The sequence below is a fragment of the Bufo bufo genome, chromosome 4, assembly GCF_905171765.1.
Source record: "Bufo bufo chromosome 4, aBufBuf1.1, whole genome shotgun sequence".
Classification (NCBI taxonomy): domain Eukaryota; kingdom Metazoa; phylum Chordata; class Amphibia; order Anura; family Bufonidae; genus Bufo; species Bufo bufo.
This window is the reverse complement of record NC_053392.1, coordinates 625,304,517-625,327,204: the sequence shown is the minus strand read 5'-3', so window position 1 is coordinate 625,327,204 and position 22,688 is coordinate 625,304,517. Positions and strand designations below refer to the sequence as shown.

Sequence of the window (22,688 nt, the reverse complement as noted above, 5' to 3'; positions counted from 1 at the left end):
AAAAGTACAGTCAACTACTTTTGGCCCCTAAAAAAACTGGAAGCTACCCGTGCCTTCACTGTGTAAACTGTAAATACATGGTGAAGGGACGGGAATTCATCCACCCACAAACTGGGATCTCTTACCCCCTTAAATTTTATTTGACCTGTGACTCTAGTTTTGTGATTTATGTTTTATGGTGCCCCTGTAAATTATTATATGTGGGTGAAACCACATGTGATTTCAAGTCCCGGTTCAATCAACATCGATTTTCCATACGGAAAAAACGTAAAGACCTGCCTGTCTCACAACACTTCGCGGCCATGGAACATGTTGAAGGAGATCTCAAGTTTATGATCCTGGATCATGTTCCGTTACCGCGGACTGGTGGTGACCGTATCAAAATGCTCAAAAAACGCGAGTCCGAATGGATTTTTAAGCTACAATCCATTCGTCCGATGGGCTTGAATGTAGAATACAGGCCATGGCTTTTCATATGATTCCCTTTGGCTTTGTCCTTGTCGGCTTAAGTGTTGAAAAAAATGTTTTCTTGTTTTTAATGAATATATTTGGATAATATATTTTTTTATTGTTTCACTTTTCAGGACCTATTACTGGATGGGCTTAGCTCAGCGGGAGGCGTGATGCTTACTTTAAACATGTGTGGCTTATTCCTGAATTACTGCTTATTATACTGTTAATTACAGCTATATTTACTATTGTCACTTGCATACTTAGAAAGTTACTGTGCAGGATTCCCACCCGATAAGGGGTTAACTGTGACGAGCATAGTGGGAGGGTGATGGCTGCCGCTGTTTCACCTTCCCCTTTTCTGTGCCCGTTGACGCCGGACGACAGCGCATCGCAAGATGGCATGTCGCCCGACCACATACCCTGGGTGTTCTATCCGTGTACTGCCACAGAATTTCTTGTTTTGTTGTTGGTTTTACCTTTACTTATGGCATTGTTATGTTACGTTGCCGCGTCACGTGACGCTTCACTAGGTGATCATGTGTTTGACCTACAGTGACGTCACGGACATGCGCAGTAGCAGTTCCGGGACGCCACTTCCATGTGGCGCATCACGCTACAGTTCATCCTCCCACCATCGAGCACGCCCCACTCCATGTTCGGTCCTGTCAACATCACATATTCACAGGTGATAATGATTCACTATTAATTGCCACTTTTGTATTTTTACTGTATTTATGACTAGTATGTATACCTGGAAGCCTTATGTACGCCGTTTACGGCTTTGAGTTTAACTACCCTCCGGGCTTGTCACATTTGTATTTTTCTGTTATTTACTATATCTTCTGTATTTTTTATCGATTGCCACTTGTGTATGTTAATTGATTATGACTGCATAAAATGCTCACAGTTCCCACAATGCTGTATTGCTTGAGAATGGTCCCAGTAAGCGGACCGAAACGTCGCACAGGTGAATAAAGGGTCCCACTTTTTTCACCAAACGGATGTGCTGCGGTGTCTTTCTTTATTCTATATTGTACACCTTGGTAAGGTGTTTATCGCCGCTGGCACCCACACCCGACCACCAGGAGTGCTGCCCTGATTTATTTTCCTATATTTTTTATTTTAATTTTAATTCATTTACCTATCCACATTTGTTTGCAGGGGATTTACCTACATGTTGCTGCCTTTTGCAGCCCTCTAGCTCTTTCCTGGGCTGTTTTACAGCCTTTTTAGTGCCGAAAAGTTCGGGTCCCCATTAACTTCGTGACGAAGTTCGGGTCGGGTTCGGATCCCGAACCCGAACATTTCCGGGAAGTTCAGCCGAACTTCTCGAACCCGAACATCCAGGTGTTCGCTCAACTCTAATCATGATCCCTGCCACCCATGCTGATAATTGCACCTAATTTCACATTATGGACACCCATCACATGACCAGGACAGGTAAGTATCCACTGGAAGTACACAATGACTGCAAGCAGAGATCTAATAAAGAAAGCTGAGTGTATGTCTGCTAAAGGAATCCGCACGGTCGCATTTACAATCACGAAATTTGGCACACAGGTACATCAGGTGTCCGGGAAGGTTTTAGACCAGGTCTCAGCTTTCTAGGACGTACCGTTTCTGAGATATTCCCAAAAAATGCATCAGCCAATAGAAGCTTGGTCACATGACCCTTATCAGCCAATAGAAGCTCGCAGGTTCTCCAGCCTCCACACACACAGTTTTACTCCAGGTTTCCATAACAACCCAGCCATTTATCTTCACTGCTGTAGGAGAGCTTTAATGGAAATCTGTCACCAGGATAATCGCTATTGAAGTAAAGCCCTGGCCTAAGAGGTGCCTTTGTTCCAGCAATAGATGTTTTTACCCTCTGAAAATCCAGTTTGTTTGGTATGGAAATGAGCCAGTAAGGTGCCCAGAGGGGCGTCACTCTTGCAGGAAGGAGCCCCTGCCACAATGTGTCAACCCTCAAAAGACGAACTTAAAACCCCGCCCCCAGACCTCAGCAAAATCCACGCCCCCTATTTCTGGTAGGCCACGCCCCCTACCACTCCTGACGGGGATTGAAAAAAATGAAGGTAAAAAGGAACTTCTGTCAGCTGCAGGGGTGGGAGGGAGGGTGACTTTCTCCCTGCAGCTCACACTCAGACAGTACAGTGCTGCCGTCTGAGAGTGAGCTCTTCAAAAGGACATCCTTGTGTCCGTCCAGGCCCTGCGCCGGATGGAGGACAGGGAGTCTGAAAGCCGGACTGTCTGGCCTAAAACTGGTCCTCTGGCCACCCTAGGGGCAGGCTGCTGTGGAGGTCACAGTTAAGGGGATGGTCCGCTATGGAGGTCAGTGTTAAGAGGCAGATTGCTGTAAAGGCCACTGTTAAGGGGGCGGTGTTCTGTGAAACTCACTGTTAAAGGGGAAGGCTGCTGTAAAGGTCAAAGTTAAGGGGGTGGGCTGCTGTGGAGGTCCAATTTTAAGGGACGGGGCACTGTGGGGGAGTCAGTGTTAAGGGGTGGGGGGCTGTGGAGGTCACTGTTTTGGGGGCGGGGTGCTGTAGAGGTCACTGTTATAGTGGATAGTGTTGATATCTTTTAACGACACACACAAACATTAACCCTGGGTTCACACCTGAGCGTTCTGAAAGGAGCGCTCTGTATGCGCGATTGTACGGGCGTTTACAAGCGTGCATACAGAGACAAGCGAACGCCCATTGTCACGCGTTCCCGAAAGTCTATGTACGGGATGCGCGACAAAACGCCCCAAAGAAGCTCAAGTACTTGTTTGAGCGTCGGGCATTTTACAGCGCGATTGTACGCGCTGTAAAACGCCCAGGTGAGAACCATTCCCATAGGGAAGCATTGGTTTCTCCTTGTTGTGCGTTTTACAGCGCATAGGAACGCGCTGTAAAACGCTCAGGTGTAAACTTAGGGTAAATAAAATAGATTAAATATACCCGAGCGAAGCCGGCTCCTTCCGCTAGTCTTATATTATACAATGACTGGTTTTCATTTGATGAAATGAGGCTATTCCTTTAGGGCTCATGCTCACGACCATGTGCCCGCCGGGACGGTATTGTGGCCCGCAAACAGCGGGTCCACAATATAAGGCATATAGTGCATGCATTCAAGTGAATGGATCCGCGTCCGCATGCATGAGCCCTTAAAAGGGGTTTTCTGACAGTCACATGCTTTCACGGCTTGTGGTCACGTATGATATATACTGTAGATGTGATCTTAACACCACAGGACACAGATCCATTGAGGCTGCGGCAGAAGAACAGAGGAGATTGGTATATGACAGTTCACCACTTTCTATTTATTAGGTCACAGACACATGGGGCGAATTTTTCACCGGGATTCCACACCATAAACCTGTGATGCTTCTGCAGAAATTTTTTCCACGGTTTTCACCTTATGCACTGAAAAGGGCGAAATTTGCAGCATAAATTGACTTTCTTGAGATTTAAAATCCGCACCACAAGTCAATGTCTGCTGCTGACGGCTGCAACCTCATCCACTATGCGGGCACTGTAGTATGCTGCCGATGTTACAGCTACAATTCTGTGAAGGAAAATCCTCAGTGTATTTACCACACGTGAACATGACCGTAGGGGGAGTTATTGCATTTATTAAAGATCCCTTAAAGGTGTAGGCCAGGATTTGACTATTTAAACCGTAGCCGAGTTAAAAAAAAAAAAAAAGGTTTTCATAACGGCTGTGCTTCTTTGTACAATCATAACTGTGAAGGAACAGTTATGTTCAGGTTTCCCTAATGTTTTTTCAGCCATATTATTCATGTTTCAGCAGCACAGCTAGATGCATTTCACTCAGAAGCAGGGGGGGGGCGTCTCCCTTCTACCAGCACTGTACTGCTGTGACGTCCTTTCCCTTACTTCCCTCGCTGTTTGTTCTCAGCTCCGGAGCTAACAGGGAGAAAATCGCACTTAGGGCTCATGCACACGACTGTATGTATGACATCCTTGTGCAATCCGTTATTTGCGGAACGGAACAGCCGGCCCCTAATAGAACAGTCCTATCCTTGTCCATAATGCAGACAATTATAGCACATGTTCTATTTTTTGGCGGAACGGACATATGGAAACGGAATGCACATGGAGTAACCTCCGCTTTTTTTGCGGACCCATAGAAATGAATGGGAGTGGTGGCCACACAAGTGCGGTGCAATCCCATTCACCACTACGAAGAGAAAGCGTGGTGGTGGCCGAACCCCAGAAAGTCCAGGGTGCTTAGGCCACCACCTTCACCGCTCAGCTCTCGGGACCCGCACCTATCAGACAATGCAGGCTTATCCTTGCAATATGGCCCAATTGTCTCAGATGTGAAAACTTTACAATGCCCCAGTGCAGGATGGGACTGGCCGGCCTATATAACATACGCTGACCGCTGCCTGCTCGTCCTAGGTGCCGACCAGGGGACTGTACAGAAGCTCTCTCTCGAACTGCTCTGCAGTTAACGTTCCCTGAATGGCCTCGCATCCGGGGTTGAAGATGGAGTAAGCGCTCCTCTCCCCTTTCTTTCTTTGGCCAGGCCCGCGAGTTCCTTCATATATCCAATAGAACATGGAAAGGACGAAGTAGGCCAGGCCGAACTCAAGCTCCACAAACAGTCCGAGCAGTACGAGCCACAGGATGAACTTCAATAGAAGGATGGTTTTCCACCTGGAGGGGGAGGCAGGCTCGGCATCGGACTGTGCTGCGTCTTCTGGGGTCATTGGCATCCTCCGCAAAACCTGCAAAAAAAAAACAAACCGAAATCTAAAAATCGCCAGCTACTGTGCGTCCACACAAAACGGAGCGGCCGTCGGGTACTGCACGGCTCATACAAGACCTCTTCTAGCATTAAACTATATATTAACCCCTGAAGGACGTAGCCTATTTTGGTCTTCAGAGCGCAGGGATCTTTTTACATATTCCAATAGCCATAATTTTAATTTTTCATTTTTTTTGTGGGACAAGTTTTTTTCTATGGCACCATTTCAGGGTACACACACGACTTTTTATTCTATTTTTTTTTTTACAGCATTCACTGTGTAGGATAATTGACATGATATCTTCCCTCTGTGGGTCCCTGTGATTATAACAATACACAATTGATATCGTTCTGTTATGTTTTACTACTTTGGCGCAATATAATCCCTTACCGCCATAGTCTAAGACCCATAACTTTTTTTTTTTTTCACAGAGCTGTGTGAATGTTTTTTAAAGGATAAATTGTAGTTTTCATTTGTACTATTTTGGGGATGAAGAAAAACAGCAATTCCAGAATTCCTTTTTTTTTTTTTTATGGCATTCACCGTGTGGTATAAATGACACGATAACTTGTATAGCAATACATTTATACTTTCTTTTTTTTTTTTTACTTTTTTTCCACCTTAAAGGGAGTCTGTCAGCAGTTTTGACCATGCTAAACTGCTGACAGCTAGTGTTGAGCAAAGCGAGCTTCGTATGATTCATCCGATGTCACTTCATTCAAAACTTCGGAATACTACTGTACAGAGATCCGTCTCCGTACAGTATTAGAATGTACGGGCTCCAATGAGCCCAAGTTTGTTTTTCACGAAGTCGTGCATGACTTCTCTGAATAACTTCGGTGGTTGACTTTTAAAGTGGAAAACCACTTTAAAACTTGAAACCAAACTCTGCTTCGGTTCCGAGGTTCTAGTCGGAACCGAAGCCAGATCTTGGTACAGTATTAATCCGAAGTTTTGACCTCGGATGTAACATCTGAAGCTCGCTTCACCTAACACTACTGACAGCACTAGGTAGCTTTCATAACCAGAAGTAGAGTGATTATGAAACTTTATTCTGCCAGATTCTGCTCTCTGAAGTGCCTGGGAGACTAAGCTTCACTATGGCAGGGACCCCCCCCCCACCATCTGTGTAACCCATCACATACTGAAGCCATTATTGACCGCGGCATCTGAGGGGTTAAATGACTGGGTGTCAGCTGTATTACACCGCCAGCAGCCGCTGCATATGGTGACAATCCTTGGACATACGTACACATCAGAGGTCGAAGGGGTTAAAAGGAGCGCTCTGATGTGTTATGTCACTTTCCTGCCCCAGGCACAACACGTCAGTTCTGCCCGTGTTCTTTTAACGGTCTGCATTTTGGCGCCGCGGTCTCACCTCGGTCTCTGCAGGCTCCACGGTTTTCCACTTGCTGCAGACCCTGAATATTTTTTCTTTTGCCGCCTGTATAAACGTCCTTCCTTTCTGCTCTGCGTCTCTGCTCCCCTCCCCGCCACCGCTTGGCCCAGGCGGCAGACGAATTTCGGCTTTTCTCGCTCTGAATTCCGCCAGCCTTTGCTCCATGGGTCCCTGCCGCGGAAAGACAATTGGTTTGACTCTAGGAACAAGTGCAGAAACTAAACGAGCAATCAATAGAAATCAACACGCAGGAGGCTGCTCATAAAGGTTCATAATGAGAGATAAGTGAGCGCCGGGCGTGTGAGGAATCGTTAGAAGACGCTGAAGTGACTTCTTGAGTAAGGATGTCGTTCGGTAAAAGCTATCCACCTCGTTATTAACCCCTTAAATCACCAGAAACAGTTTTTCATTTTTGCCTCTCTGCATTACAGCAGCCGTAACGTTTTTGACCGTCAGTCTTTGTGTTACGCCTCATTCACACGTCCGTGCTCAAATCCGTGAGCACGTGGTCAGTGATGCATCCGTGAAGGATCCGTGTTTCACTGATACTGAACAGCTGAAAAATAAATTTTCAAAGCATCGCTTCTTAATCATCAGCGAAACATGGACGCAACACGGAGGGCAGCCGTGGTTTACACGGAGCCATAGACTATAATGGACGTGAACACAGACAACATAGAGCCGGCACACATTACAATGAATGGGGACTGACATGTGAATGAGGCTTTATATGGGAGAAATTGTCTTTTTTGGCATGGTTTGCAGATACTTATGAATTACGTTGTAATTTAAATACTTTTTTTTGCCTTGGAAATATAGAAAAAAGGAATTTTTGGTATTTTTATTTTATACGTCATTCATGTTTTACGCTAAATAACCTGATAATTAACCACCTCAGCCCCCCAGTGCTTAAACACCCTGAAAGACCAGGCCACTTTTTACACTTCTGACCTACACTACTTTCACCGTTTATTGCTCGGTCATGCAACTTACCACCCAAATGAATTTTGCCTCATTTTCTTTCACACTAATAGAGCTTTCATTTGGTGGTATTTCATTGCTGCTGACATTTTTACTTTTTTTGATATTAATCAAAAATGACCAAAATTTTTGAAAAAAAAAAAGACATTTTTCACTTTCTGTTGTAAAATTTTTCAAATAAAACTACATTTCTAATAAATTTTTCTCTAAATTTATTGTTCTACATGTCTTTGATAAAAAAAACTGCAATAGGTGTATATTTATTGGTTTGGGTAAAAGTTATAGCGTTTAAAACTATGGTGCAAAAAAATAAATTTACGCACTTTGACTTTCTGAGCACCTGTCATGTTTCCTGAGGTTCTACAATGCCCAAACAGTAGAAACACCCAACAAATGACCCCATTTCGGTATTCGCTGATGGGCATAGTGAGTTCATGGAAGTTTTTATTTTTTGTCACAAGTTAGCGGAAATGGATTTTATTTATTTTTTTCTTACAAAATCTCATTCCACTAACTTGTGACAAAAAATAAAAATTTTACATGAACTCGCCATACCCCTCACGAAATACCTCTCACGCTTTAGGGCCCCTAAAATGCCAGGGCAGTATAAATACCCCACAAGTGACCCCATTTTGGAAAGAAGACACCCCAAGGTATTCCGTGAGGGGCATGGCGAGTTCCTAGAATATTTTTTTTTTTGGAACAAGTTAGCGGAAAATGATTTATTTTTTTTCCTTACAAAGTCTCATATTCCACTAACTTGTGACAAAAAATAAAATTTTACATGAACTCGCCATGCCCTTCACGAAATACCTTGGGGTGTCTTCTTTCTAAAATGGGGTCACTTGTGGGGTATTTATACTGCCCTGGCATTTTAGGGGCCCTAAAGCGTGAGAAGAAGTCTGGAATCCAAATGTCTAAAAATGCCCTCCTAAAAAGGTACTCATTGGAATTTGGGCCCCTTTGCGCATCTTGGCTGCAAAAAAGTGTCACATGTGGTATCCCTGTACTCAGGAGAAGTAGGGCAATGCGTTTTGGGGTGTATTTTTAAATATACCTATACTGTGTGTGAGAAATATCTCTGTAAATGACAACTTTTTCCATTTTTTTATACAAAGTTGTCAATTTACAGAGATATTTCTCACCCAGAATGGGTATATGTAAAAATACACCCCAAAACACATTGCCCTACTTCTCCTGAGTACGGCAATACCACATGTGTGACACTTTTTTGCAGCCAAGATGTGCAAAGGGGCCCAAATTCCAATGAGCACCTTTAGGATTTCACAGGGCATTTTTACGCATTTGGATTCCGTGAGGGGTATGGCGAGTTCATGTAAGATTTTATTTTTTGTCACAAGTTAGTGGAATTTGAGACTTTGTAAGAAAAAAATAAATAAAAAAAATAAATCTATTTCCGCAAACTTGTGCCAAAAAAAAAAAAATCTTCTATGAACTCGCCATGCCCCTCAAAAGTGATCTTTTTATAGCGCCGCAGCAATTTTACGGTGTTTTTGCAGTGATCAGAAAAAAATAAAATTCTGTCACTGTGGTGGGGCGGACTGAACGCAAGTGTGCGCACAAGATCAGGCCTGATCGGGCGAACACTGCGTTTTTTGTAGAGCCTATAGAACATGTCCTATTCGTGTCCGCAATTGCGGACAAGAAAAGGCATTTTTTATATAGTTCTGGCAATGTGCGGATCCGCAAAACACATACGGACGTCTGAATGGAGCCTTACAGGGGGGTGATCAGGGGTTAATAAGTGACAGGGGGGGGGGGGGTAGTGTAGTGGTGCTACTTACAGAGCTACCTGTGTCCTCTGGTGGTCGATCCAAGAAAAAGGGACCACCAGAGGACCAGGTAGCAGGTATATCAGACGCTGTTAAAAAAAAAGCGTCTAATATACCTTTCTGGGGTTAAAAAAAAGAATCGCATCTACAGCCTGCCAGCGAATGATCGCCGCTGGCAGGCTGTAGATCAACTCGTTTACCTTGCGCTCCTGTGAGCTCGCGGTCACAGGAAATCTCGGCTCATGCGAGATGACGCGTATATGCGTCCAGGAGGAATAACCCGGCCGCCCGCAGGATGCATCCCTGCGTTAGGCAGTCGGGAGGTGGTTAAATTCTTCATGTCATTATAGTTGCCTGGATACCAGTATGAATTTTATGTGTGCAAATAGAATATATTTTACAGTAAATAGTAATTTTTTTTATTATAACTTTTATTTTTACATTATTTCACATTTATAACGTATTAGCCTACTCATGTGCTAACGGCTGCTGTGAGGGAGACTAGTGCGTCCTAACCGCAGGCTTACAGCACAGACAGCCCTGGGGTCCTTCGTAGAATTGCTTCCATGGTATGGATCGTGGCATGATCAAAGGGTTAACAGCAGGCGTCGGAGCTTTGTCAGAACCTGGCTTTTAAAGGGGTTATCCCATGACTAATTAAAAATGTAAATCAGACATCATACAGAACATGACGATCTCTTCCTAACAAAGCTAGAACCAGCCCTGCACCTCACATGGATTCAGATCTTCCCATTCATTGATCTGCCATATTTATATCAAGCTGACAGCTCAAGGGGAGTGTCCTTTCTGCTGCAGCTGAGGGGGCGTGTCCATGCTCTCCCTATCACAGCTCAAGGGGAGTGTCCATTCTGCTGCAGCTGAGGGAGCGTGCCCATGCTCTCCCTATCACAGCTCAAGGGGAGTGTCCTTTCTGGGGCAGCTCAGGGGGCGTGTCCATGCTCTCCCTATCACAGCTCAAGGGGAGTGTCCTTTCTGCTGCAGCTGAGGGGGCGTGTCCATGCTCTCCCTATCACAGCTCAAGGGGAGTGTCCATTCTGCTGCAGCTGAGGGAGCGTGCCCATGCTCTCCCTATCACAGCTCAAGGGGAGTGTCCTTTCTGGGGCAGCTCAGGGGGTGTGTCCATGCTCTCCCTATCACAGCTCAAGGGGAGTGTCCTTTCTGCTGCAGCTGAGGGGGCGTGTCCATGCTCTCCCTATCACAGCTCAAGGGGAGTGTCCATTCTGCTGCAGCTGAGGGGGCGTGTCCATGCTCTCCCTATCACAGCTCAAGGGGAGTGTCCTTTCTGCTGCAGCTGAGGGGGCGTGTCCATGCTCTCCCTATCACAGCTCAAGGGGAGTGTCCATTCTGCTGGAGCACTCTCCCGATCACAACTCAGGAGGCAGCTGAAGGATGAAACTGAGCATGTGCGGCCTTCTCAGTGAGATGGACAAAGAAATAAAAATAAAACAAACATCAGGTGGCGCTATACAGATACATTTTAATGAATAATTTAAAGGGAACCTGTCACCGGGATTTTGTGTATAGAGCTGAGGACATGGGTTGCTAGATGGCCGCTAGCACATCCGCAATACCCAGTCCCCATAGCTCTGTGTGCTTTTATTGTGTAAAAAACCCGATTTGATACATATGCAAATTAACCTGAGATGAGTCCTGTCCCGGACTCATCTCAGGTTAATTTGCATATGTATCGAATCATTTTTTTTTTACACAAAGCACACAGAGCTATGGGGACTGGGTATTGCGGATGTGCTAGCGGCCATCTAGCAGCCCATGTCCTCAGCTCTATACACAAAATCCTGGTGACAGGTTCCCTTTAATGGCTATGAAATTTTTTTGATGACATGCAAAAGTCTTCAAATCCAGGTGCTTGGTTTGAAAACTGTAGAATATTTTTCGCGGGACAACCCCTTTAAGCAGGAGTCAGCTCTAGGAACACAGGCTGTACCAGTAAGCATTGGAGCGCTCCGGCAGCCATTTAAACCCCCCCCACCCCCCCATCGGCAACAACACCAAAGACGTTGCTGCAGACCAGAGACCTGCAATAGTTAAGAGACGGTGGGTGGTCGTTAAGGGGTTAATCTCTTCCAGTCATCAGTGTGGGTTCACAAATTTTAGATTTTTAAGTCCCCACAGAGCAATCTCTGGGTGTCCGAGGTGCAGCTGAAAACCATGCCAAAATCCTGCTCTGTGCGGTCTTCAATTCGATTGTTAATGGGTAAAGCTGCTGTTTACCTGCAAAACTGTGCAGCCATTATTGAACAGACTCTTAAAGGGCCGTATCCACATCCATCTGATGCTGGGCCCCGTCTCACGCCTGTGAATGGACAGGTGGATGCACGTGTGCTGTTCTCTCCCTTCCCCTTTAAATGGCACTTACGTAGACAGCAGTTTTAGCCGGCAAAACTGCGCGGTCATTGAAAATCTATTTTTAAACTGGTGTTTGTATCACGGCTGCTTCTCTGCCGCCCGGAAGCTGCTCCGCGAGCTCAGTTCTTCCAACTTTTATACATGATCTGACTCTTTTACTGTACAGCGCGTACAGAAGATGCTACACAGGGTGCTCTGAAGCTTACAAGCTATGGACACATTTGCACTGATATTTTGTTAATGCTCATTCACTTTCTAAATGCTAAATTTCAAGCAACTTTCTAGTCTTCATTAAATATGTCCTACCGTGCTGTTGCTGTAGACTGTGTGTAATTCCTTCACATAGCCGGCTGTGTGGCTTCATGTGACAGATCAGACAGCACACTGCTCCTGGCTGTGTCCACTCTGTTTTCCATCTTCCTTCTTGCAGTGTTAGAAAATGCGACAGGGAGGGGGAGGAGGTTGTACACGGCCGATCAGAATGCAGCAGGGAGGGGGAGGAGATTGTACACGGCAGATCAGAATGCAACAGGGAGGGGGAGGAGGTTGTACAGAGTAGATCAGAATGCAGCAGGGAGGGGGAGGAGGTTGTACACGGCAGATCAGAATGCAGCAGGGAGGGGGAGGAGATTGTACACGGCAGATCAGAATGCAGCAGGGAGGGGGAGGAGGTTGTACACGGCCGATCAGAATGCAGCAGGGAGGGGGAGGAGGTTGTACACGGCAGATCAGAATGCAGCAGGGAGGGGGAGGAGGTTGTACACGGCAGATCAGAAAGCAGCAGGGAGGGGGAGGAGTTTGTACAGAGTAGATCAGAAAGCAGCAGGGAGGGGGAGGAGGTTGTACAGAGTAGATCAGAATGCAGCAGGGAGGGGGAGCAGGTTGTACACGGCAGATCAGAATGCAGCAGGGAGGGGGAGGAGGTTGTACACGGCCGATCAGAATGCAGCAGGGAGGGGGAGGAGGTTGTACACGGCAGATCAGAATGCAGCAGGGAGGGGGAGGAGGTTGTACACGGCAGATCAGAAAGCAGCAGGGAGGGGGAGGAGGTTGTACAGAGTAGATCAGAATGCAGCAGGGAGGGGGAGGAGGTTGTACAGAGTAGATCAGAATGCAGCAGGGAGGGGGAGCAGGTTGTACACGGCAGATCAGAATGCAGCAGGGAGGGGGAGGAGGTTGTACACGGCCGATCAGAATGCAGCAGGGAGGGGGAGGAGGTTGTACACGGCCGATCAGAATGCAGCAGGGAGGGGGAGGAGGTTGTACACGGCAGATCAGAAAGCAGCAGGGAGGGGGAGGAGTTTGTACAGAGTAGATCAGAAAGCAGCAGGGAGGGGGAGGAGGTTGTACAGAGTAGATCAGAATGCAGCAGGGAGGGGGAGCAGGTTGTACACGGCAGATCAGAATGCAGCAGGGAGGGGGAGGAGGTTGTACAGAGTAGATCAGAATGCAGCAGGGAGGGGGAGAAGGTTGTACACGGCAGATCAGAATGCAGCAGGGAGGGGGAGGAGGTTGTACAGAGTAGATCAGAATGCAGCAGGGAGGGGGAGGAGGTTGTACAGAGTAGATCAGAATACAGCAGGGAGGGGGAGGAGGTTGTACAGAGTAGATCAGAATGCAGCAGGGAGGGGGAGAAGGTTGTACACGGCAGATCAGAATGCAGCAGGGAGGGGGAGGAGGTTGTACACGGCCGATCAGAAAGCAGCGGAAGAGGAAAGCATCAAAGTCTTCAGGCAATGCGTACGTTGTACTGCATCATACTGTAGAAGAAAGCACACAATACATCCTGCAGGGGAGAGGTGGTGAATCCTGTTGTGTATCGTGCAGAGAGAACACAGCACCCACAGCCAACTGTGCAAGAGGAGGGAGAATTAAACACTCAGCAAGTCTGTACAGGAGTGAGATCCCTGGAAAGAAGCTGTGCTGATACACGAGAGCTAGTGAGGGCAGCAGCATCTTGAACACACACAACTCACATCCAGCAAGTGTGACAGGAAGGGATATGACACGAGAACATTTTTAAAATAGGAGCCGGTTGTATATTGTGAAGGGACATTAAAAATGAGCGAAGGGATAAAGGTTGCAGAATTAAACTTAGGCCGTGTTTACATGACTCATCAGAAGAACAGAAAAAACAAACAAAAAAAACCGGATCCTTTATTTTAAGCTTCCGTTATGCAGTTACACACATTTGGCTTCCGTTTTAACCATTTCCATCTGAGATTTTGGAAAAAATACTTTGTGTAGGACTTTTTTTCCCCCATCTAAAATAATGGATCTCAGATGGAAATGGCTAAGGGCTCTTTCACACTTGCGTTCTTGTCTTCCGGCATAGAGTTCCGTCGTCGGGGCTCTATGCCGGAAGAATCCTGATCAGGATTATCCTAATGCATTCTGAATGGAGAGAAATCCGTTCAGGATGCATCAGGATGTCTTCAGTTTCGGACCGGAACGTTTTTTGGCCGGAGAAAATACCGCAGCATGCTGCGCTTTTGCTCCGGCCAAAAATCCTGAAGACTTGCCGCAAGGCCGGATCCGGAATTAATGCCCATTGGAAGGCATTGATCCGGATCTGGCCTTAAGCTAAACGTCGTTTCGGCGCATTACCGGATCCGACGGTAATGAATGGTTACCATGGCTGCCAAGACACCAAAGTCCTGGCAGCCATGGTAAAGTGTAGTGGGGAGCAGTATACTTACCGTCCGTGCGGCTCCCGGGGCGCTTCAGAGTGACGTCAGGGCGCCCCACGCGCATGGGTGACGTGATCACATGGACACGTCATCCATGCGCATGGGGCGCCCTGACGTCATTCTGGAGCGCCCTGGGAGCCGCACGGACGGTAAGTATACTGCTCTCCCGCTCCCCACTACTACTATGGCAACCAGGACTTTAATAGTGTCCTGGCTGCCATAGTAACACTTAACGCATTTTGAAGACTGATCCGTCTTCAAATGCTTTCAGTTCACTTGCGGTGTTACGGATCCGGCGGGCACCTCCGGCAAATGGAGTGCACGACGGATCCGGACAACGCAAGTGTGAAAGAGCCCTAAAGCGGATGCAAAATGTGTATAACTGTGCCTAATGGAAGCTTAAAATACAGGATCCGTTTTTGTTGGTTTTTTTATGTTCTCACGGATCAGAAGAATGGAAAACTAAACAGTGATGTGAACACGGGCTCCGTGTTTTTTTTTTTTTACTGATGGTAACGTATGAAAGAATCCTTTTCCCACGTGAAAGGTGTCCATAGCCGTAATATAAATGTTCTTCACCACAGGAGAGGTGATAAGTATCTGATCACTAGTAATAAACTACCTCGGAAACTGCTGGTCTGCACTGGCCCTTCAGACCTCGCTTGGAGTGCGCCAACTGGCTGACGAGTATTTTTTTATCCGGAATTTATTGAGCCTTTCGTTCCAGGTTTGTATATTTTATTACAGCTTTTTTTTTTTTTTTTTGTGGTATAGGCCAATTTACACACTCCAACGATCAGTCATACGATTGCACATAGGGGCAATCGGCCAACAAACGAGAAAACCCTCGTCTGTACCTTTTATGCGTGCAGATAACCTGTTGTGTAGGGTCTCATTCACATAGCATTTTACATCAGGATTTATAAGCCAAAACCAGGAGTGGGTCTAAAACAAAGAAGCACAAATCTTCCTATTACTCAGTTTATGGTCTAATCCTGGTTTTAGCTGTCAAATACTGACGTGTGAACGAGGGGTAAACAGGAACGTGCAGCCGCCAATGATACTGGGGGGGGGGGTTGTTTTATATAACTGGCATCGTTTGCATCCTTACTGCACGAAGAGGCAACGAGGCCCACAGGAGCGGCTTTGGCTGCACAACTGCATACAGCGGTAAATGCCTCAGACCTCAACCTGGATAACAACGGGCAAGATGGAGTTAAAGCTCTAAAAATGTCCCTGAACAGATTTAATCGCTGTTTCTTGTGTTTTGTGCCCCAGATGCACAATGTCCTCCACTTTAACATCTTCTGAACTTCTTTCCACTACAAATGGATCCTCACTGAGGTCAAGTTTCCCAAGCCTCCAGGTCCACACGGCAGAGCTGGGGTAATGACGGAGGAAAAATAAAATAGGGGGGGGGGGGGGACCACTTTTAATCAGAATCCTCCCAGACTGAGCCTCCTGTATAATAAAGCTGTCGGTACCTGACCGGTATCGCTATTCTGTGGACAAGATGTTATCAGCTTGGACCATACGGCACAATTCATGGCCTCCCCTCACCTGGCGGACCTCCAGTACACTGTGCGGACTTGTCATGAAATGTCACTAATGAGCTCGGGCTGACGTGTCAGTATATACTGCAATCACAGAACTACACCGGACTGGCAGGCAGTCTGTAGAAATACTAATGAGCCGAGGCCCATCCACGCTCCCGCCCTGCTGGGACAATTACATACGGCCTGTCAGTGTCCCTTTAATGCATCCTTGCAGGTGTTGTAATAAAGTGACGGGCAGTCATTAACCCCATCTCCAGTTTACTGGAGGAGAAACCACAAACCTGTGAGTGACGAGATCGCCAAAGCCAAAATAAGGAAAACCGCTAAACATGGAGCAGATTTTGCGGAGTACTCACTGCAACGCAATCAGGACGGGTGACATTCATCCATGGCTGCGACTGCCCTGCATCTTGGCAGGAAGCGGTTTGTCTATGAAGGCTACCCTGGCTCTGACGGACCCATCCTCATAAGAGTCAGCACCAACTTTTAAGGCTTAAAAAAAAACGTAAGCGTTGCTTCAGTAATACATCCTGTATGTACGGAGTGTTTTAGACTGCTTTCATTCACGACTGTGAGCTCGACCTATTCGTGCAATAAGACGTCCACGTTCTGCCCTGCCGAGACCTCGTCAGGAATCAGAGCTACATTACCATGCATTCCCGATTGATGTCATGAAAAACACAAACAAAAACGTTTTTTTTGCCCTCCGTGTGTTATCCGTACTCCATACACTGCTCAGCTGAAAACTAATTTTCAGAGGATCCCCCCCCCCACGTCAGTGAATAACAGACCAGACACCATCCGTGTTGTCAGTGATTTTTCATGGACCTATAAACTTCGTATTTGGCCCACATCATAGACCACAGTAGTGCACGTCTGATTTTTAAAAAAAAATTTTCAAGTGACCCGCCGTCAGTAAAAAAAATACTACACATTAAAAAGCAATGGGCAAGTGTGTGTGGTCCACAGATAATTCAGACGGCAGACGTAAAGGAGGCAAAGGATGCATCTCTAGGAGATACAACTGTAAGGCCGGACTTTGCTGCATGCGTGTCCTGGGCCGGCCGCTGGGTTACTGACCCAAATTCATAGCATCATACGGATCCACGATGCTCTGTGTGATTACAAGTGTGTGCCTCCAGCTTGGTACTCGCCTCCCTACCTCAATGAACAGAAACTGGCAGGTGAACGCAGAAAACCCTCACTAAGGGTCCATTCACACGTCCGTAATTTGGGCCCGCATACGTTGCGCAATTTGCAGACCCATTCACTTTCAATGGGGCTGGAACAGATGTGAATCCGCATTTTTCGGGATCTGCATCCGTTTTCTTGGGATCCGCAATTCCGTTCCTGAAAAAAAAAAAAAAGAACATGTCTATTCTTGTCCGCAATTACGGACCAGAAAAGGCATTTTCTATATAGTGTCTGATGTGCGAATCGCACATTGCAGGTGTCAGTGTTTTGCGGATCCGCAAAACACTTACGGACGTCTGAATGGACACTTACTCCACACGAGTCTAGAGAAATGGGAACGGTTCACTTGATTTCTTAGGGGACACTTTCCTAAATCTACTTCACATCTGCTACCGACTGGTGGACGTCTGACAGTAGGACGGAGTCTTACAATCAGTGGTAATACTTTATTTTACAGAACAGAGGACATGGTGAACCAGCAGGTATCATCTGCAGATACCGGAAAGAAGGATCATTATTTTCTCAGTTTGGCCTTGAGGCCTACACCCGAGCTGTGCGGAAATATTCAATGTAATACCGTTTATTACAGACACTAAATCACACAAAAACTAGCAGCGCAGAAAATTCTGAAAAAGACTGCTTTAGTTTCCACATGACGGTAATGCCACGCTCACGGGGCGCCTGTGGACTTCTGAATCTGCTCCTTCAAGATGAGGATGCTCTGTCTTTGCTCAGGTGGCAACATGGCGATCTGGTCTGAGGTTAACTGCAGAACCTGCATTATCAGAGCAGCCTTCTCATGGTCCTGTGGGGTGATCTGGTTCTGTCCAGGACTAAAGCCACCTTGTCCCGAAGCTGCTTGAACATTAGCAACTGGTCTCGGTGGCTGAGGACCCACAGATCCTGACACCTGCATGCCAGGCATGGGACCTCTGGATGTGGGAGCAGGAACAGAGCCCCTTACATCCATGGGTCGAGGTTCCATTGCCCTGGAGTCTCTAGGGGCTCTTGAATCCAAAGCAGGAACACGTGGATCCAACATGGGCGCTCCTCTTGAATCTCCGATCATGACACGAGGTGGTTCTCCCATGGGGCCCCCTCTAATTTCAAGGGTTGCAGGACCTCTATTATCATGGTGCAAAGTCCACCACCTTGTAAAGGTGGTGGCAAATAGCCACGGTTAGGCTGCTCATCAATGGTAACGCTAAGCAGTGTTCCTCCTCGTGGGTCATTAGGGCCATCTCCCAAGAAGCCCACGTGGTGGGGCGCTATTTGCTGGAGGACCACGCTGTAGAGGAGCTCGAGGATCCGAATATTAACGCCCTGAAGAATTGGTCCTTGTCCAGGGTTTATAGGACCTGGACCTCCACTCTGCATGGGTAGTGACTGCATCATTGGTGGAGCACCATTCACATGCATACCTCCCACAGGTGCAGGCGGCCCAACCAGGAGCATTAGCTTGACCAAGTGGAACATTTGGACCTTGAATGGTCTGTGGGTTTCCTGTTAACATGGGTGGAGCCATGTTTGGACGATGAAGGATTTTCATGGCGATTTCAGGGTCCACAATCCTCATGACCACCTGAGCCTGAAGGAGGGCATAGGCCAGCTGTGGGTTCTGTAAGAGCATATTTCGGGCTTCTTGGGGACTGTTCTGCACACACAGCTTCATCTGTTTCATAAGTTCAAACATCTGTTCAGGGGGTAGACTAGCAACAGCTCGACTTATAGACTCCGGAGCATCCTCTGGGGGCATTGGATCCCCATATGGAGACTCGATTATAGGTCCCCCTGTTCCAAGACTCTTCAGCTCCTCTTTGTTCTTCTCACTGGCTGCGTTATCGACCCGCAGAGCTCTGCCGCTGAACTCTCTTCCATTCAGGTTGCGCATGGCACTGAGCGCGGTTTCCTGGTCCTGATACTCACAAAAGCCATAACCTTTTGGTTTACCAGTTTCCTGTCATACACCAGTCTAAAGCTGACAACTGGTCCCACTTCAGAAAAAATATCCTTCAGCTGTTCCTCGGTGGCCTCATATGGGATGTTCCCGACGAAGACCGACCGTAAAGATCGATCCACGGCAGGATCTCGAACATTCAATCCCGCCATTTGATAGCACGTGGATCCTCACCACAATCGTCCAAGGCGTTCTCCTCGTCTTTTCCTCCTTGGATGAGATCTTATATCTGCGTGAAAAATATCTCATCAGTACCAGGAAAAAAAAAAAAAAAAATCACAGAGATCCATAAAAGTCACCTGATGAAGAGGAGAAGTACCAGCTAAGCCCGGCTCAGAAGTCTACATGACCCCGAAAATCAAACGAATATACACTCGGCGATGCTCCATGGCCCGGACATAGGTGCAAATGCTCGGGCAGGAGGCACCGCCATTCCTTTTTTTCAATGCTATGGACGCTTCTGCTTCAATGTTTAGTGCATATATTAGGAGGACAGATCTAATACACAAGTATCCGCCTGAATCTCAATGTCCATCAGGCTTTTACCATCGATGACCCTATCCTCAGAATAGGTCATCAATATCAGATCGTTGGGGCCCGACACCTGTATGAGGAGACGGCGCGCAGTGTGCACATCCCCTCTCTTGATACTGCTATGTCAAAGCAGCAGGAAGAGAGATGGAAGGTGCACACTGCGCGCCGTCTCCTCATACAGCTGATCGGCGGGGGTGCTGGCTGTCGGACCCCCACTGACCTGATGTTGATGACCTACTCTGAGGATGGGTCATCAATATTAAAAGCTGGAGAATACCCTTTAAGAACTTTTTTTTTAATGAAACAATACTACAGAATATTTTCTATCACATAATAGAAAAAAACAAAAAACACTGCAAATGTGTGCATAGCCTTTACCTGTGATGGCCGAAAGCCCCGCCCCCCTGCGATCAGCTGTTCTGCAGTGGATGGAGCCGGTCACTGCGACACAGAACTGCAGTGACCAGTTCTGTCCACTTCACTGATCCTTACTACAACTGATCCGTCAACAGAGGGAGAGCTCCTCTAAACCTGTGTTGGTTTTTTACCATATTTTTCATAATAAAGAAATTAAACTTTATAACTTTAATTATTTGAGGAGACGGCACAATCGGCGATAAAAGAAAACCGGGAGCCATTGCTACTACCACTACTGACCGCAATACACAAGCACCAGCCGTGTGCGCGTCGCTTCGGGATGTGGACTCTGACTTGGACATAGGTCCATGATCTGCAACACACGGCCATAGATAGAACATGTCTTGTGCGGAGGCACGGAGCGATTGCCTAAGGAAGCGCTTCCGATCCGTGCCTCCGCACCGCAGAGATAACGCGTCCCAATCTTACAGATCTCTGACCCATTCAAGTCAATGGGAGCACAGCACAGAGCACATGGCCAGTGCCCGTATATCACGGTCCATAATACGTGGACGGCCCCTTCTAGTGAGAGCCCTGCGGTCATCGCCAGCCCCCCTCCTGAAGGGGGTTGTACTCCAGTGAGGCGCACGTCACCGGGGACCGTCTGATACTTACTATACACCTTTCATGCTCTTACCGAAATATTTCTAAAATTGCAGTAACCGCTCTGCAAAGGGGGCTCAGCCGATGACACCATACATTATAGGGCTTAGATACATCAGTATCACACATGATGGGCTTAGGTACAGTTACAGTAGAGGGTTTCACACGTGACAGGATCAGATACACAGCATCCCACACGTGTTAGGCTTGGATACATCAGCTCAGCAGATGTATCACTCATGACATACCTTCTACTGAGCCATTGTATCGCACACGCAGGCTTAGATACACGGGCTCAATAGAAGGTATCGCACACGGCAGGCGTAGATACACTGCTCAGTAGAAGGTATCGCACACATGCAGGCTTAGATACACAGCTCACTCTAGATCCCGGGGGCCCTCAGTCAGCCGCTCCGGGCCCCAGTTCTGCGGTGACCGCTTGCTGCCTGCGGCGTGTGTGAACATGGCGGCGGAGCGCTGAGGTAACTACACCATATGGCGGGAAACCGTCCCTTACACCGGGGTCACAGTGATTCTGGACTAGGAAGCCGCTCCTGTGCACCTGCAGGGCCCCACCTATCCAGACCTCACCCCACTTCTCTCACCTGCACCCCGCGGGAGCCCAACTGAACTCCTTCCGGCTTCGACTGCACCACGTCCTCTTAGAGACTAATGACGTCATCAGCGGGAGACTGACGCGCTCTGATTGGCCGGAGGAAGCTCGTGTGCGCACGTGATCCTGCGGTATAAATAGGTGGAGGGCGGGCGGCTTTCTGAGGAGAATGATTGAGATGGCAGCCTCATCATGAGTGATGTAGACAGGGAGGCCGTTATATACGGGTCATATACGGTATAAGGCCTCCTGACACCGAACCCTGGGGCAGCCACAGCGGATCGCCGACCATTTCTAGGCTAATTTCACACTGGCGTTTTGGCAAAAATGGATCCGTTACAATAATACAACCGCATTCATCCGTCATGAACGGATCCGTTTGTATTGTCTGTAACATCGCCAGACGGATCCGTCATGAACAACATTAAAAGTCGATAGGGGACGGATCCGTTTTCTATTGTGTCAGAGAAAACTGATCCGTTTGGCTCAGTTACGTCAGGCGGACAGTAAAACGCCGCAGGCGGCCTCCAGAGCGGAGACTGAACGGAGCCAAACTGATGCATTCTGAGCGGATCCTTCTCCATTCAGAATGCATTAGGGCAAACTGATCCGTTTTGGGCCGCAGAGCCCTGAACGGATCTCACAAACTGAAAGCCAAAACTAGTGTGAAAGTAGCTTAATGAGTCCGAGATCCGCCTGTTCCGCAAAAGATAGGACATGTTCTATCTCTTTGCGGGGACGAAACCCCACAGAAGCACTCCGTAGGGGTCCGGATTTGTGAACCCATTGAAGTGAATGGGTCCTCATCCGTGAGGCGGAATGCATACGGAACGCAATACGGCAACAGGGACACCTACGGTCGTGTTGCAGGAGGCCTAAGTGTACCGAATATATTTTGGTTATGTTCACACCGAATATTTTTGGCCATTTTCAGTGAAATTCTGGATGTGGATTCCGTGTCAAGAACGGTCCGGACATTTCTTTTTAAATCTCAAGTGTAAAAATAATCTGCCGCGTAGTTTACCCTGCAGATTCTCCTTTAAAATCCATAGGAAGTTCTGAATGTGCTTTTGGGATACGGCCCATAGGAGGCGCATCCTCTGGTGTCAGCCGCTGTGGGGGTCTCACAGCTCGCACCCACCCTGACTCTTCTTCTGAAATTGGAGGCACAATTATGAAGGGGTTTCCTTAAAGCGAGCGTGTCCCCGCTCCTGACATGCATTCCCCATTTGTGGGGCTTCTATTCCAAGGATCAGAACCTTCGGCACGCCAGCTGTTGTGAAACTACAACTCCCAGCATGCCCCTTCCACTTGTGTGGAGTTTAGAGAACAGCCAAGCAAGTGTACA

The 22,688-nt window shown here is 47.4% G+C and overlaps 2 protein-coding genes across 2 annotated transcripts; both read right to left on the bottom strand.

The window, feature by feature from the left end:
• Positions 1-4,535: 4,535 nt before the first annotated feature.
• Positions 4,536-12,339, bottom strand: SAYSD1 (SAYSVFN motif domain containing 1). Its single transcript, XM_040430772.1, has 3 exons — positions 12,083-12,339; positions 6,594-6,785; positions 4,536-5,194 (listed from the first exon to the last, which is right to left on the bottom strand). The coding sequence occupies exons 2-3, from the start codon at positions 6,777-6,779 to the stop codon at positions 4,862-4,864; spliced, it is 519 nt and encodes a 172-aa protein (XP_040286706.1). The 5' UTR covers positions 6,780-6,785; positions 12,083-12,339; the 3' UTR covers positions 4,536-4,861.
• A 5,308-nt stretch (positions 12,340-17,647) lies between these two features.
• LOC120999792 (cleavage stimulation factor subunit 2-like) lies at positions 17,648-21,414 on the bottom strand. The gene is given in 7 exon segments (XM_040430771.1): positions 17,648-18,356; positions 18,359-18,464; positions 18,466-18,533; positions 18,536-18,662; positions 18,664-19,175; positions 19,178-19,402; positions 21,333-21,414. Coding segments are annotated over 6 exon segments (1,431 nt in total). The 5' UTR covers positions 19,326-19,402; positions 21,333-21,414; the 3' UTR covers positions 17,648-17,886.
• Positions 21,415-22,688: the final 1,274 nt, after the last annotated feature.